We start from the raw sequence: 14,165 nt of genomic DNA, 5'->3' as shown, positions 1-14,165 counted from the left end.
GATGCAAATCCTTTGCAATTCTACATTCACCAGAGAAGAATGATTTCACTCAAGTGCCAATGAAATTAAAAAGCTCCTGATTTGCACAGGTTTAAAGAGAGGGGTCTCAAAGAGCTTAGAAATGACTAAATGAACGGTGATTTATAAAGTAATTTATTAAAAATCTACAGCAGTGTTCTTGCTCCTTACCATTTAACAGGGAACAGGGAGTAAGGGTTGCTCAAACAAACCCTATCATTAATGCATCACAGAACAAGTTTCTCCTATGCGCACACTACACCAAATCCCATAAAACTCCTGAGTAGGTTCTAAATCAAACTCATGAATTTTAAAAGACAAATGCAGACTCTATAAATCATTCATGTTTTTTAAGCGTGCAATTAGAAGTTTGTTTTCAAGAATTAATAAAGCAGTGAAATAAAAATAAGGGCTTACTCTGCGATGTGTCAATCCTTTTGCCTGGCAAGCTGGACCTTAAGAGGTTGTGAACTCATATATTTCCCAATGTTTTAAAACCTTCCAGGAAAGACTAAGCCTTCTGCTTACCCAGCAATTTATGAAAATCTATATGGATGATAAACTGACGTTAATGTTTGATAAATGAATAGACAGGCCATACCCAGCCATTTACAGCTTATTTATAATTTGCTCGAGTGTGGCATAAAACAACTGCTGAAGTCAGCTCTTTGACTAAAGGTGAACACCAGCAAAACCATTACATTTGTGAAGGGGACTGCCTCCCATCAGAAACAGTAGCACACCAACCACTAACCCTGAAAGTCAGTGACTATAAAGGAACTTGCTGAATAACTAGAAACTAAAACAGCAAAAGTTTAAGGCTTCCACTTCCCACTTCTCATATCCATGCATTTTTAGGATCTGTTCTTCCTGCACCTAAAGTGTGCAGCCTGTGCTTAAGACTGGCGCTGAATGGATAGGACCAAGAATTGGACTCTCCTTCCTACAAACTTTTCAGTTATTGAATGGAACTCTTTTCCTATTATTAAAAAGCTAGAGAAGGGCACCAAAATTAGAATTCTGAAGCAAAAGAATATGTAAAACTCCTGTCATTTTAAAGCGATTTTAAAACAATCATTAAAATCATGTATTTTGCTTTCTGAATTTTTTCCTTTCCTCCATCTCCATACAGGAATCATCAGAATATTGCACGGTCAAATAGCCATTTATTAGTCTCCAGGCCCAGACCATCCATACTTGTGAAGCTACGTATTTTATAGATCAAATAAAGTTCAGGGCAGCCATGAAAACTGATTTTATTCTGCAAAGCTATTATAATCTACTGAGAATCTACTGAATGGCTTCTGGAGGGCAAAAGGATATCTGTTGTGAATTTATAGAAAAATAATTGCTTCAAAATCATATACCAAACAGATAAATCATGATACAGTGACTGCTGTCAGGCTTAATAATATAGTATTAATTGGATGGATGAATGAATGAATAGTGTTGCATCGTAATTAGAGGTGAGATGATTGATTTCTTCGCTGTAACTGTAGTTCAGCCTGGCTTTTGGTCTCTCTGTTGTCAATTACAGTAGCTTTAAAATGTATCATTCTAAGTCAACAAACAAAACCTAACTCTTCCCTGCAGCTGAATTCTTTAAATCGGATACAGTGAAGCTAGACCTGGAAAGCTCAAGAAACTTAGAGATGCCCACATGGCCTGATCTCTTCCAGCCTCTTTCTCCCTCACGTCTAATGAGGATGAGCCAGATTTTACAGCTCTTTATAGCCTAATTTGTTGGCTTCATTTCTGTAACCGCAGTATGGATGAAATGTTCTAAAACCAAAATCCTTCAGAGAAAGGACACTCCTTTCAGCTCCTTGCTTCAACATTCAGGGAAAGAAATGGAAAGAAAATGCAGCATGCAGGCTGTCCTGCTACATGGTCAAGGGCCCAATGAAAGATTATGGCTTCCAAGCCTCCATCACTTCAAGCAGGGATGTAGCCTTCATCCCTTTTTATCCTCTTTTCTTTCTTTTTATTTTGCAGAAGGCAGAGAAGAAATGAGGAACAGCTGCATGTTAAAATGTCCTTTTTAGAACCCTCTCCTTCTGGTAGTGCCTCTTGGAAATGTGTATTTCAAGTAAAAACAATTTATCTGAAATATACTAAGCACTTAAACAAAAATCAAAAACCAAGCATCCTTCTTATTATACCTTTAAATATTATTTTATAGAAACCCACAGGCCTTTCCCTAATCATGGACTAATTGCAAGTATACTTAGGTTAGCTTCTAGAGCTTTAAACAAAATCTTTCTTTGCTGTCATTGCATTTACAAACCCCTCACAATCTCAGCACCAGAAGGACCGTCATTTTTAAATAAAAGGAACAGAGAAGCTCTAACCAGTGAGCTAAAACAGCTTCCTTAATGGACCAGAAAAGTGCAAGTTGTCGTAACAGCGGAATGTACATAGGTCTTTATCATCTGACAGATAACATATGTTTTTTCTCCTCTTCTGTGCTGTCAGAAATCACTCAAAAGCCAATAAACATATTTTCTGATAAACCATGAAGGAAAATGAACTTAGGAAAAACTACTGACATGGCTGTCACTAATTCATGACAATTTATGTTCTCTTCAAGATGCAATTACAGGCTTGAAACACATTATTATACTTTCCCTAAGAACTCACGTGCAGAATTAAGTGAGCTACACTTCTGCCACGGAGCACCTCACAAGCTCCAGCACACCCTTGCTGGGGAAGCAAGTTTAACCTACCAGTCCCAAACATATACAGAATGTGCCATGCTGTGTAACACAAAATAAACACCTCCATTAAGTTTGAAATAGGAGTTCAGCTGAGAGCTGCAATAAGCCACCAAATCTCTTTCTAACTCTAAGCTCCGCATAGCCCAATAAGGGAAAAATACTCATTTATGCAGGAGTCCCTGGAGGATACAAAGCAGAATTGGCACATTTCTGCTTCACCAAGGTAAAAGGTACAACCTAAGAAAAAGAGGTGCCAACCTGATGTGCTGAATTATTTTCCTTTAAATCAAGTGTTAGCCTGCTGCATGAGAGACAAAGAAAATATATTGCTGCTTCGGATAGGAGGCTAAAATCCTGACAGACCTGGCAACTCAGTAATCTAATTTTGAGATAGATGTATTGTACTAGAGAGAACCATTTCAATGAGTATTACAAAGCACCGCAATCACCTAAAAAGCTCAAAAATGAAATTAGTAACGAGAATTTAACCTGTGCTATCAAGGCAGGTCAATGGGAAAACTTTATTCCTCAATTCATTACATTAGGAGTAAGAGAATGGCTCACAAGAGAGACACTCGGTCACACTCATCACCCTTAGGCCACAGAGGTGCAATCATCACAGAGGCATAAATCATCCTCTATTAAACCCAACTGAACTTGCCCAGCTGACACCAAGGTGCACAGAAACAGGACATCATCATCATCATCACTCAGCTGTCCACAGGCTTTGCAATCACATTGCTCCATTAGACTGGCATGAAAAGTATAGAAAGAATAAATAAATAAATAAAAATGAAGAAAGCCAGAGCTGCTCTCACTTTTTGTCCATCTTATCTCCTTTCTAGGTCATACTGAAGATCCACAGAAAACAGACTCATATTATGTTGAATGTTCCTTTACCCAACCTGTACTGATTTGCATTTTACTTATGAAATAGCCCCAAAGGCTAAAAGTTCAGAAGTGCTGCCACCTCAAAGACCATTCCCTTTCAGCAGGAACCACAAAACACACCCCTTGTTCACCCTGCAGCCCCTGTCCTTTGCTATGTGCCATAATGGTGACCACACCATGCAAACTCAGCCTACTTCTCCTGCGCAAGACTTGATTCAATCACCAATGGTAATCATTAAATTTTAACAAAGGTGCATCTATCACAACCTTCTACAAGCCAGAAGTTCAGTAGCCAAAGACACAAAAATGTGATAAACTCTAATAACATCCTCAGAAATCTAGTTATACGTGTTTCACTGTATACCTGTGTACTACTTTCCAATCTCCAATCATTTCCACGCTGATCTTCCCTTTTCTTCATTAAGATTTTTTCCCATTTGTCTGCTCAGACTTCTGATCTCACCTGTGTTATTTTCTTCAGTGATGCGATCATTACATTGCCACGCTTCTTTCTATCTTAGCCAACATAAACAAACACCACTTATTTTTCAGGATGCAGATTCTCCTTTCCTGGGCAATCTGCACTGGAAGGGAGAGCCTTTTGCCAACACAGAAAATCCTGTCCCTGTGCCTGGGAAACAGCAGTGGCTCCAGCAGCTGCTGAAACCTCTGTGTCCCCTAAGTGCAGTGCAGTTAATTTCTCCAACCAGTGACTTTCTACAGAACAGCAGAAACCAGTGACAGACAGGCTTAAATGCAAGTTGACACACTTCATTTATCTACCCCATGAGATATTATCCCAAAGGCAAGGAGGCAGAAGGGAACAATAACCTAACTGATTATCACAGGCAGAGTAAAAGGCTTCACAGAAGGAAAGAAATCTCCCATTAACAGCACGCAGTGAAGAACACAAGGGAAAAAACTGCGCAGCATTTTGTGGCGTTTGTTTTCAGGAGCAGCGATAACACATTCTGGGGTCACCCCCTCTTCATGCTAGCTCTGAAGTCCAAGAGCCAAGTGAGAGCCAGGACTCCTACCAAAGATCCTGAAAGATGGCTTGGTCAAAATAAAACTATTTTCTTCATTCACAGCATGCAGAAGCTCCAAGAGCAATGAAAATGAAATCACCTGCTTTATGAGAGCTTTTCCTGCTTATGACAGGTGAATAGGATGAAAGCAGGGAAAATGGATTGGAAAAGGGTATTTTGAAAGGGGGTATGTTTAAGGATTAAACCTATTAAGCCTAGTGAGAAATGTGGGCATCACTCTGATGATACAGGATTAATCTGTATGCAGAAAGACCAGCTTCCTTCCCCGGCAGCCCAAGGGATGCTCATTTGTTATTCCTCCCACACTCTTGCTCACCTTTGGCGTTAATCTCGCAGGTCTGATCATCCACCCATGTAACCTGCCTTTTTCCTACTCTCTAAGCAGGATCACGGCAGCCTGGTGATGTTTGCAAAACTCAGCACACCCCGGATAATACCCTTGCACGTGGTGCTTTGACCTGCTAGAAAACCTACACCAAATAAACAACAAACCCAAGCATTTGTATTTCTATTTTTTTTCCCCGGGTCCTTCAAGCAGCGCCTGTCTGACCAAACCACAAGCACGAGCCGCTGCGTTTCAGCACCACGGACCGCGGGGGCCCCGTGCACCTGCCCCGCAGCCGGGTTCCCTTGTCGCTTTGGGATATGAGATACAAAGCTGAAGGCTTTCCAGTGTAGAAATTCTGAAATTTCCTTCTGAGCTAAAGGCAGAAGGGATATCTGGCAAAGCCTGGCCTTAAAAAACCTCCATTCAACCCCACTCACAAAAAAAAAAAAAGAAGGATTTTTGATGGACAAAAGTGGACATTTTTTCTATTATCATGAATCATTTTCTGTAAAGGCAGGGTGAACTGATTCTCTTCATTATCAGAGAGAGCTCTGATAACATTACAAAGCCCCAGAAATGCTTTTTAATGTCAGGTTCCTCTGTGTCACACTTGCCCTCTGCTGTAAAGTTCCCCTGTGTGCCATACTTACCCTCCGAGATGTGTGATCTTACTGATTTTACACTGAGGACTCTCCCAAATCCTCCAAAGTGGGCAGCTTAATCAGGCTATTTAACTGTGTAGGGCTTGGAGAGAGCCGGCACCTGAGTCTCTCTGCAGATCCGAGCTTTTGTGCTCATTACCTGGGCTGCATCACGTTGCAGAGTGTGTAAGCAATGTTTCTATTTTAGGGCAGAAAACCTAAGGCCCTAAAACCAAGAAAATAAACACCCGTAGGCTGCGTAGGCTGTGACTTAGCCACTGCAGTGCACGGCGCCGCTGCTCCCATCCCGCCCGGACGGCCGGGGCGGCCGTCGGGGGGACGGGACCGTGGGGGCGGGCTGGCCCTCGGGGGGACACGGCCGTCGGGGCGGGCCGGCTGTCGGGGGCACGGGGCCGTGGTGGGGCCGGTGCCGTCGGGGGTGCCGGCGCCGTGGTGTCCCGCCCCGGGGCTCACCTGCAGCAGGCAGCGGCCGGGCGCGGCGTGCTCGGGGAGGCGGCCGCGGTAGACGCGGCGCTCGAAGCGGGGCTCGTTGTCGTTGGCGTCCTCCAGGCGGACGCTGAGGCGGGCGGAGGCGGAGCGGGACGGGCGGCCGCCGTCGCGGGCCACCACCCGCAGCTCCAGCGCCGCCTGCCGCTCCCGGTCGAGGCGAGCGCGGGTGCTGACGGCGCCGCTCCGCGCGTCGATGCGCAGCAGCGCCAGGGCCGCGGGCGCTCCCTCGAGCGCGTAGCGCACCTCGGCGTTGGGCGAGCCCGGCTCGTCGGCGTCCGAGGCGCTGAGGCGCAGCACGGCCGTGCCGGGCGAGGCGGCCTCCGAGACGGCGGCGCGGTAGTGGGGCTGCGCGAAGGCGGGCGCCTCGTCGTTGAGGTCGGCGACGCGCAGCAGCAGCGGCTGCTCGGCGGACAGCGGCGGCGCGCCGCCGTCGCGGGCCACCAGGCGCAGCTCGTAGAGGTCGCGGCGCTCCCGGTCGAGCGGCGCCGCCACGCAGAGGAAGAAGACGCCGGCGCCCGCCGGGCGCAGCGCGAAGGCGCCGTCGGCGCCGCGCAGGGCCAGCGCCACGCCGGGCTCGCCGCCCGCCTCGTCGGCGTCCGAGACGGAGACGCGGGCCACGTAGTCGCCCGGCCGCGCCCCCTCGGAGACCCGCGGGCCGCCGCTCTCGGTGAGGAAGAGCAGGCGGATGGCCGGCCGGTTGTCGTTGACGTCCAGCACGGCCACGGAGACGAGCGCGCTGGACACCTCGGGCTGCGCGCCGCCGTCCCGCGCCTCCACCACCAGGCGGTGCAGCGCCCGCGCCTCGCGGTCCAGCGGGCGGCGGAGCCGCAGCACGCCGCTGCGCTCCTCCACGGCGAAGTAGCCGTCGGGGTCGCTCTGCCGGCGGTTGATGGCGTAGCGCACCTCGCCGTTGGCGCCCAGGTCCGGGTCGGTGGCCAGCAGGCGGCACACGGCCGTGCCCGGCGCCGCGTCCTCCCGCAGGCGCGCCCGGTACTCGGCGCGGCTGAAGGCGGGCGCGTTGTCGTTCTCGTCCAGCACCCGCACGGCCACCCGCAGCCGGCCGCGGCGCCGCGGGCTGCCGCCGTCCCACGCCTCCACCACCAGCCGGTGCTCGGCCGCCCGCTCCCGGTCCAGCCGCCGCAGCAGCACCAGGTCCAGCGGCTCCGGCGGCGAGCCCGGCGCCGGGCGCCCGTAGCGCAGCGCGAAGAGCGGCGGCTCGCCGGCCGCCAGCAGCGCGTAGCCCTGCGTGCCGAAGCGGCCGGCGTCGGGGTCGCGGGCGGGCGGCAGGCGGAAGGCGGTGCCGGGGGGGCTCAGCTCCGACACGTCGAGCCGCAGGCGGTCCCTGGGGAAGCGCGGCGGGTGGTCGTTCACATCGGCCACCGCGATCTCCACCTGCACCACGTCGCCGCGCAGCGTGGCCGCCGCGAAGCTGTAGCGCGCCCGGCGCTCCCGGTCCAGGCGCCGCGCCGTGCGGATGATGCCGGTGTCGGGCTGCACGTGGAAGTCGGCCAGCAGCGCCGACTCGCCGCTGCCCTCCGACAGCAGGAAGCCCCCCGGCGGCAAGGAGCCCTCCGGCAGCCCGGCGCGGATGTCGCCCACCAGCGTGTCGGCCGGCAGCCCCTCGTCCACCGCCAGGCTCAGCTTGTAGGCCGGCGCCGCGCCGCCGCCGCCCGCCGCGCACAGCCACAGCCACAGCGGCACCAGCGCCCGCCCCGACGGGGCGGCCGGCGCCGGGGCTCCGCCGCCGCCTCGCCCCCCTCGGCCGCCCCGGCACCTGCCGCCGCCGCCGCCCCGCCGCCGCCCCGCCATGCTCCGCCGCTGCGCCGGCAGGAGGAGAGCCGGCGAGCCTGCGAGGCGCTGCGAGGACGAGCGAGTGCGAGGGGGCGGGCAGGGCGGCTCCCCGCCGCCGCCGCCGCCACCGCCCCGCGCAGCCCCCGCCCCGCCGCCCCCCGCCGCCCCCCGGCGCTCGGAGGGCCGGGGTTGGGCTCGGGCAGGAGCGGAGCGCCCCGGGGAGCTGGGGCACGCAGGGGCACGGGGGAGAATTTAAATCGGACGGAAACCTGCAAGGAGAAACGAGGTCCCTATATTCGGCCAGGCTTTTTTCTCGCCTTAATGTTCGGGTCCTCGCTTTCTAGGCTCGCTCTTTACCCCAGCGTTAGGTCAGTGAATAGCGCTCGGCACGGCAGGGAAGCGCTTACCAGAAATAAGCTCTAAGGAGGAACTTAGGTCGGCTTGAGGGGGACCACGATTTCGTTCCTTTTTCGGTATTCCTGACTCCCGTATCTGACTGGGAAGAATTAGTGTTTCTTCGGTGCCACCGAGAGTATACGGCATCATATAAATGCTAAGTACCAGACATCCATCTTCCCGTGAAAGCTACGTGCGATGCTTCAACAGTTACCTGCAGCCTCCTGCTGCTCCCGCTGCTCCCTTCCCAAACTCCATTTCCCCTTTCTCCTGCCGGCCAGTCGGAGAAAATCACATTCGTCCTAGGGCAAACAAGTGAAATAGGGGCAAAGAAAATAAAGTGGCAGGAGGAGTTGCTGCAGGTTAAGTCGTCTGCTAAGAAGGAGTGTGGGACACTTGGAAGAGCAGCTCTTTTGCTAGTTGCTACCCTGAGAACAGCTACCCACGTCCCTCTGGTGCCAGAGCACCAGTTCCCTGAGGAAGGGGCAAAGCCGCTGCAACAGCCCTAAAAGTATCCATGTAGGGGAGGAGAAGGGAAGAGAAGTGTGGCTTTTTCCCACGTTGCTATAACCTAAAGAGTCCACATATCCAGGTAAGAGGGAAAAACAGTTTCCAAAGTCTAGAAATCTGCACGCGTGTGTGCCTGCATGTGCAGGAGGGGAGACGCACGAGATCATATCACTACATCTGACTGGCCTCCCTACGTAGAGAGACAGGGCTGAGCAAAATCTAGATTTTGTCAGATCTTCTTAGGCACAGTGCAAATTCTGAGAAAGTCTCTGTATATTTATATACTGCGATAATTACAAGCATAGAAGCAAGAAGGAAACGCTGAGGCCCTTGCCAGTTCCATTCATATTCATTGAGAAAACACATGGATCCTCCCCAAGTCACAGATGTTCAATATGAAAATGCCTGAATTCCATTGAATCACAGCAAGTTTGGAAAAACTGCCATGTCCCATGCAGCCCATGCAGTCACTAAGAAAACATGTGAATCATGTTCAATCAGGCGCATTTACTGAGGAAATAAACAAAACCTGCTGTTGCCAAGCTCAGGCAGTGCCTAAGGAGCAAAGTTCTGTATTCAGATACAGCAAGCATGGAGACAGCTGGAAAAAAAAATAAAAAAAAAAAAAATAAAAAAATAAGATGGACTTAGCTGTCTGAGGTTCTGGCAGTATTAATAGATAACCCAGCATCCCTGTCTTTTGTGAGACCAGGGCATGTTATCAGTTTTGCATCAAGTAAAGCCATGTAAAACCCTGCCCAACTGCAGCTTGTTTCCAGAAATGCTGCATCTTTGGGACACCACAGATGTGCTGCCTGCTTCAAGCCCTACCTTGTGAGTGCTTCTCCACCTTCTTTGTCCTTCTGCCCTCTCTGAGCATTTTCTTCTTTTCTCCATTCCCTTCTTAAGCTTTTTCTCCCCCTCTCTTTTGCCGTGTTCATGACCTCATTCCTTTTCTTCCACAAATCACAAACAGAAGTTTCTAAATTTTGAGGCGATGCTTGCAGTCTCCTGGATATATTTAGCTACCCCCGCTGTTCCCCATCTTCCCAGTGACATGCTGACCTACGTGTAAAATAGAAGTGGCATCATGTCAGACATCAAGGGAAGCCACCACAGCGACATTAACCCAAAGGAAGGGTGCAAAGTTTCAGTGCACTACCCAGACATCCCAAATGAGCCACTCTTGCAGCAATGACACTTGGCTGCTACTTAGATCTTCTACCTAGGCTTATGGTGTAGAGAGCAGACAGGATAGCGTGCTGCGTATTTGCACCTCTACCCGTTTTGTTGCACTTAGACGTGACCTTGTTTGAAGGCAAGGGATGTTGGCCACAGCCAACTGCTTTCCTGGAGGTGACCATCCCTGCCTTCGTAGGCAGGTGAAGAGCTCACACCAGCACTTCCAAAGCAGTGACGTTTCCAGCAACCTGACCTTCCTCCAGGCAGCCCAGTGTCAGCACCGCTCTGCTGTGAGAGGCAGGGACCTGCAGTGATCCCGGGGCAGCTCCGTGTGCCAGTTCAGCTCTCCTTGTGGCAGGGACCCAGCCTCTGGGAAGGGAGCGAGGAAGGGAGCGGAGGCAATAACTGGATCAGCTGCTCAAATGTAACTGTCCCGTATTTGTAAGTCAATGCTCACCATGGTTTAATCCTCCTTGGGCTAATTGGAAATTCTTCCTCCTTCAGGGAGAATTAAACTGTAGCAAAGCAAAGCTGTGGTACAAATACTAGAGCACAAAAGATCACTGAAAGAGATCATGTTGCCACAGCCATGAAGGCCCATCACTGCTAGACTTACTGGTACCTACATACATCGCCTTGCCCACGCAGCAGCTGTGGCAGCTTCAGACGTGTCCCCCCCACACTCAGGACCCATGGAGCTGAGGTGGTGCTGAAGCAGCATGACTGCTTCCCTTCCTGCAGCAAAGTCAGCCCACAGCAGCTGCTCCAGCCAAACCAGCTGGCTCTGTACTGACACAGAGCGGGAGCTCTTCAGGTCCTTTCCAGCATGCATCATATTGGGAGGTAGCAGCCAGCTGAGGGCAGAGGGTGGCTGAACTGCTCCAGACAGAGCTGAAGGAAACAAAGGGAAAAGTCTTTCCATGAGGTTATTTCCTGTGCTGTCTGAGGACGGTGTGGTGTCTGCTGCTTGTTATTGCCTTTCAGCCCGTGGGCACCGTGCTTGCATTTCTGCCTAGCAGGTGGCATTCCCTGATCCTCTGTGGGTTTGCTTTTAAGGGCACAAATTGGTTTAATCAATGCTGGAACAACAATTTCCGTTAACCCCAGTGTTATTTTTCCTACGCTGGACTGCAGAGATCCCATACAAATCACCTTTCTGGCAGAACTGTGGGGTGGGGAAGCACACTAATATCTCCAACTATTGCAGCTGGATCTAAGGAAGAATGCTTGTCCACAGCCTTACCGGCTGGGGTCACTATGAATACTCAGCCTGGGATACATGATGCATGGAGAAAGCGTTAACTTTGCAGATCATCAGGCGTTTCATTATTTATAGCTCCCCAGGCAGACGTATATTGATTTCAGCAACACCTCTCTGAAGGAGTGTCAGCTGCACAAAAGATTTGTCGGTGACCAAATGAAGGCTGGTCACAGTGACTGTACTAGAAAGCAATGTACGGGACTTCTTTTTCTACTAACACAGCACAATGTAGTTAAGAGTGATTTGATTTTATTTCATTTTCCTGGGAGCCATGCCGTCACTCTTGAGCACAAAGTGTTTTGCAGAACTCCTTTTGCTGCGGAACAGATGCTTGAGCATTCACTAACCAAGAATCGTTTCGTTGCCAGAATCTAATGGGAAATTGCATACCTGATTTTGCCTCCCAAGATAGAGGCTTTCAAGCTGTTTTGAGAGAATGAGGCTACAGGTAGGAAACGTAGTAGTTGTTTTTATTATTGTTATTATTGTTGTTGTTATTATTATTATTATTATTATTATTATTTTCTTTGTAGTTCCAGATATGCTGCAGTGCCTTTGCCTCTGTGGAGTGGGTGTTGCTGCTGCCTTCCATGTGCGATTACTTCAGGATTTGTCACTCGGTTATAACCATCTAAGTAAGATTGCCTAGATCAATATCTTCACATTAACTTTATTTCTAGCTCACTTACCTCATGTGCTATCATCCAGGCCTAATCTGTCCTGAAGTTGTGTTTCCATCACAGACCTTTGGTAGTCTCTCTGCCATCAATCTCGCTCCATTTTTATTCCTCGCCTTTCCATCTACAGGCCAGAGCACCACACCATGTGTCAAGTGTACTGCTCCTAGCAGCCTTGCAGCCAGCAGGTAGGTTCACCAAAGAGCCTGGGAAATCCGAATTTCTTCTTCTGTCCACATCACATTAATCCTACTATTGCCAGCAGGATGAAGACCCTTCTTGTTTATGTGTAATATATAACTGATCCTTTTTTTTTTTTTTTTTTTTTTTTTAAGAAGAAAGTTTCTGAAAAAAACAAAGTCAAATTATATATGAAATTAAATACTAACAGATATAAATGAGATTCTGCTAGACCAGTGTTCATTCACATTTTGACACTCTATTCACTTATATATATACATACATATATATACTCTCTCTATATAGTTTATAAGCTTAGCCACAGATTTTATTATTCTAACAACAATATTTATCCAAAAGCAAAAGACCCTCTATTTGATTGCTCTTTACTTCCTTGTGTGGTTTGTAGTATATATCACAACTAACATATTATAAACTTATTTCTAAAACAGAAACAGGAATTTTTCTCTTGTCTGTTTTCCTGACAAACCAGTGCAGGTTTGAAGCAACCCCTTTAAGATGGAGAAGGGTTCACCCTTTTGGGCCAGGCAGGAAACACATAAGAGGTTTTGACTGTATGAGTCGCATTTCACATGCAGCTGTCTTTTGCATCTGCTTACCAACACTGAATCTGGAATTTAGTGATGTCTTTAAAATTTGGAGGTGAACTCTGGGAAGCTTGAGAAGAAATAATCCCAGGTCAGATTTAACACTGTAACCTCCTTTGACCACTGTATTGACTTTTCACGAGTAAAACAAAAAGCTTTACAACCATATCCGAAGGCATAAGAAGCCTGCAGAAGCAGGATTGCTCTGACCTAGCTCTTCCCAGATTTCCCTTCAGGGAAGTCATTTAGCCAGCATTAACTGTGGTTAACGCTGCACACAGCACCACTGGTGCCAGCAAGTCAAAACACAGTAGTAGGAAGTTAAAAGTCAGCAGCGTTCAGACTACAAACAAGATGCACACAGTAAGGATGGCTGCAACAGGGTACTGTGGGATACGATGCATTTTCTGCCACTTGCAGTCTTTAAATCAAGATTAGACGTCTAACAGATACGTTCCCTTTCAGTCACAAATTATAGGGCTTTAGGCAGGAATTACAGAGTAAAATGAAGTCAGGCTAAATGATTTGAATGTTCCTTTCTGGCTTTCAAATCTATGAAAATCCCATTTCCCAGGGCAGCTGCCCTCATCACAGAAGAACAGCCCACACAGCGCGCTGGAGATCTGGAAACCTGCTGCTATCACTTCATCAGAGCAAGTCCCTGCTGGGGACTCGAGCTTGTGGCACTGAGCGGAGAGAGGGTCGGCACAAAGCTGGATCTTAATATGCTCCAGTCACTATGCCAGCTGATTCCCTCGCTGTTCAGAGCTTAGTAATTATTTAAAATAGCTATAAATCGGAAAGGGGCTTTGCTTTTAAAACTAAAATACACTGTAATCCACGTGTGAATTAAGGCCCCTGGCTATTTTCACGCACACACATGCAAATTAAAGGCAACTAACTAACCAGCAGTTTCTGAGCCTCTGCACTCCTTTTCCAGATGATAATTTCATAAGGAGCTTGAACGCCTGAGTCTTGGCTGCTGCGCTCCAGCTGACACTAGCATAATTACGATTTTGAAAGGTTTGCCTGTTTTCTTAAACCGTCTAATAAAAAGAAGGTGGGTGGGTGTGTCTATAAATACACAGGAACAAAGCAATCCTCGTTTTTCCACTGTGTGAGTGCCCTGACCTGCTGATTTTCAGGACACACGGTGTTACGCTGTCCTACACATTGGTGTGTGGAGGTGACAGCCTGCAGAAGCCAGAGAAGAGCGGATGTTTGCATTACCTTCTGCAGCACGTTTGTTTTTGCTGGCAGCTAGAGGTAAACTGCTGGTTAGCTAATTCTGTTGATTTAATTTCGGTAAGTGGTGGAGGAACACCTCATGGCTTTTGGGTAGGCACCCATTTTTACTATGTGTGAAAACACATTCGTGTAAATCCTAATTAATGGATCCTGTCTGC

At 49.0% G+C, this 14,165-nt stretch overlaps 1 protein-coding gene across 1 annotated transcript in view; it reads right to left on the bottom strand.

The window, feature by feature from the left end:
- Positions 1-7,963, bottom strand: part of DCHS2 (dachsous cadherin-related 2) — a 106,859-nt gene extending 98,896 nt beyond the window's left edge. Inside the window, exon 1 of the mRNA XM_032186246.1 lies at positions 6,119-7,963. Within this exon, the coding sequence (XP_032042137.1) occupies positions 6,119-7,963 (1,845 nt within the window). The remainder of the gene's footprint in view (positions 1-6,118) is intronic.
- Between the last annotated feature and the right edge of the window lie 6,202 nt (positions 7,964-14,165).

This window comes from Aythya fuligula, chromosome 4 (assembly GCF_009819795.1).
Source record: "Aythya fuligula isolate bAytFul2 chromosome 4, bAytFul2.pri, whole genome shotgun sequence".
NCBI lineage: Eukaryota > Metazoa > Chordata > Aves > Anseriformes > Anatidae > Aythya > Aythya fuligula.
Note: the sequence above shows the minus strand (reverse complement) of the source record. Positions and strands in the feature narration are given on the sequence as shown.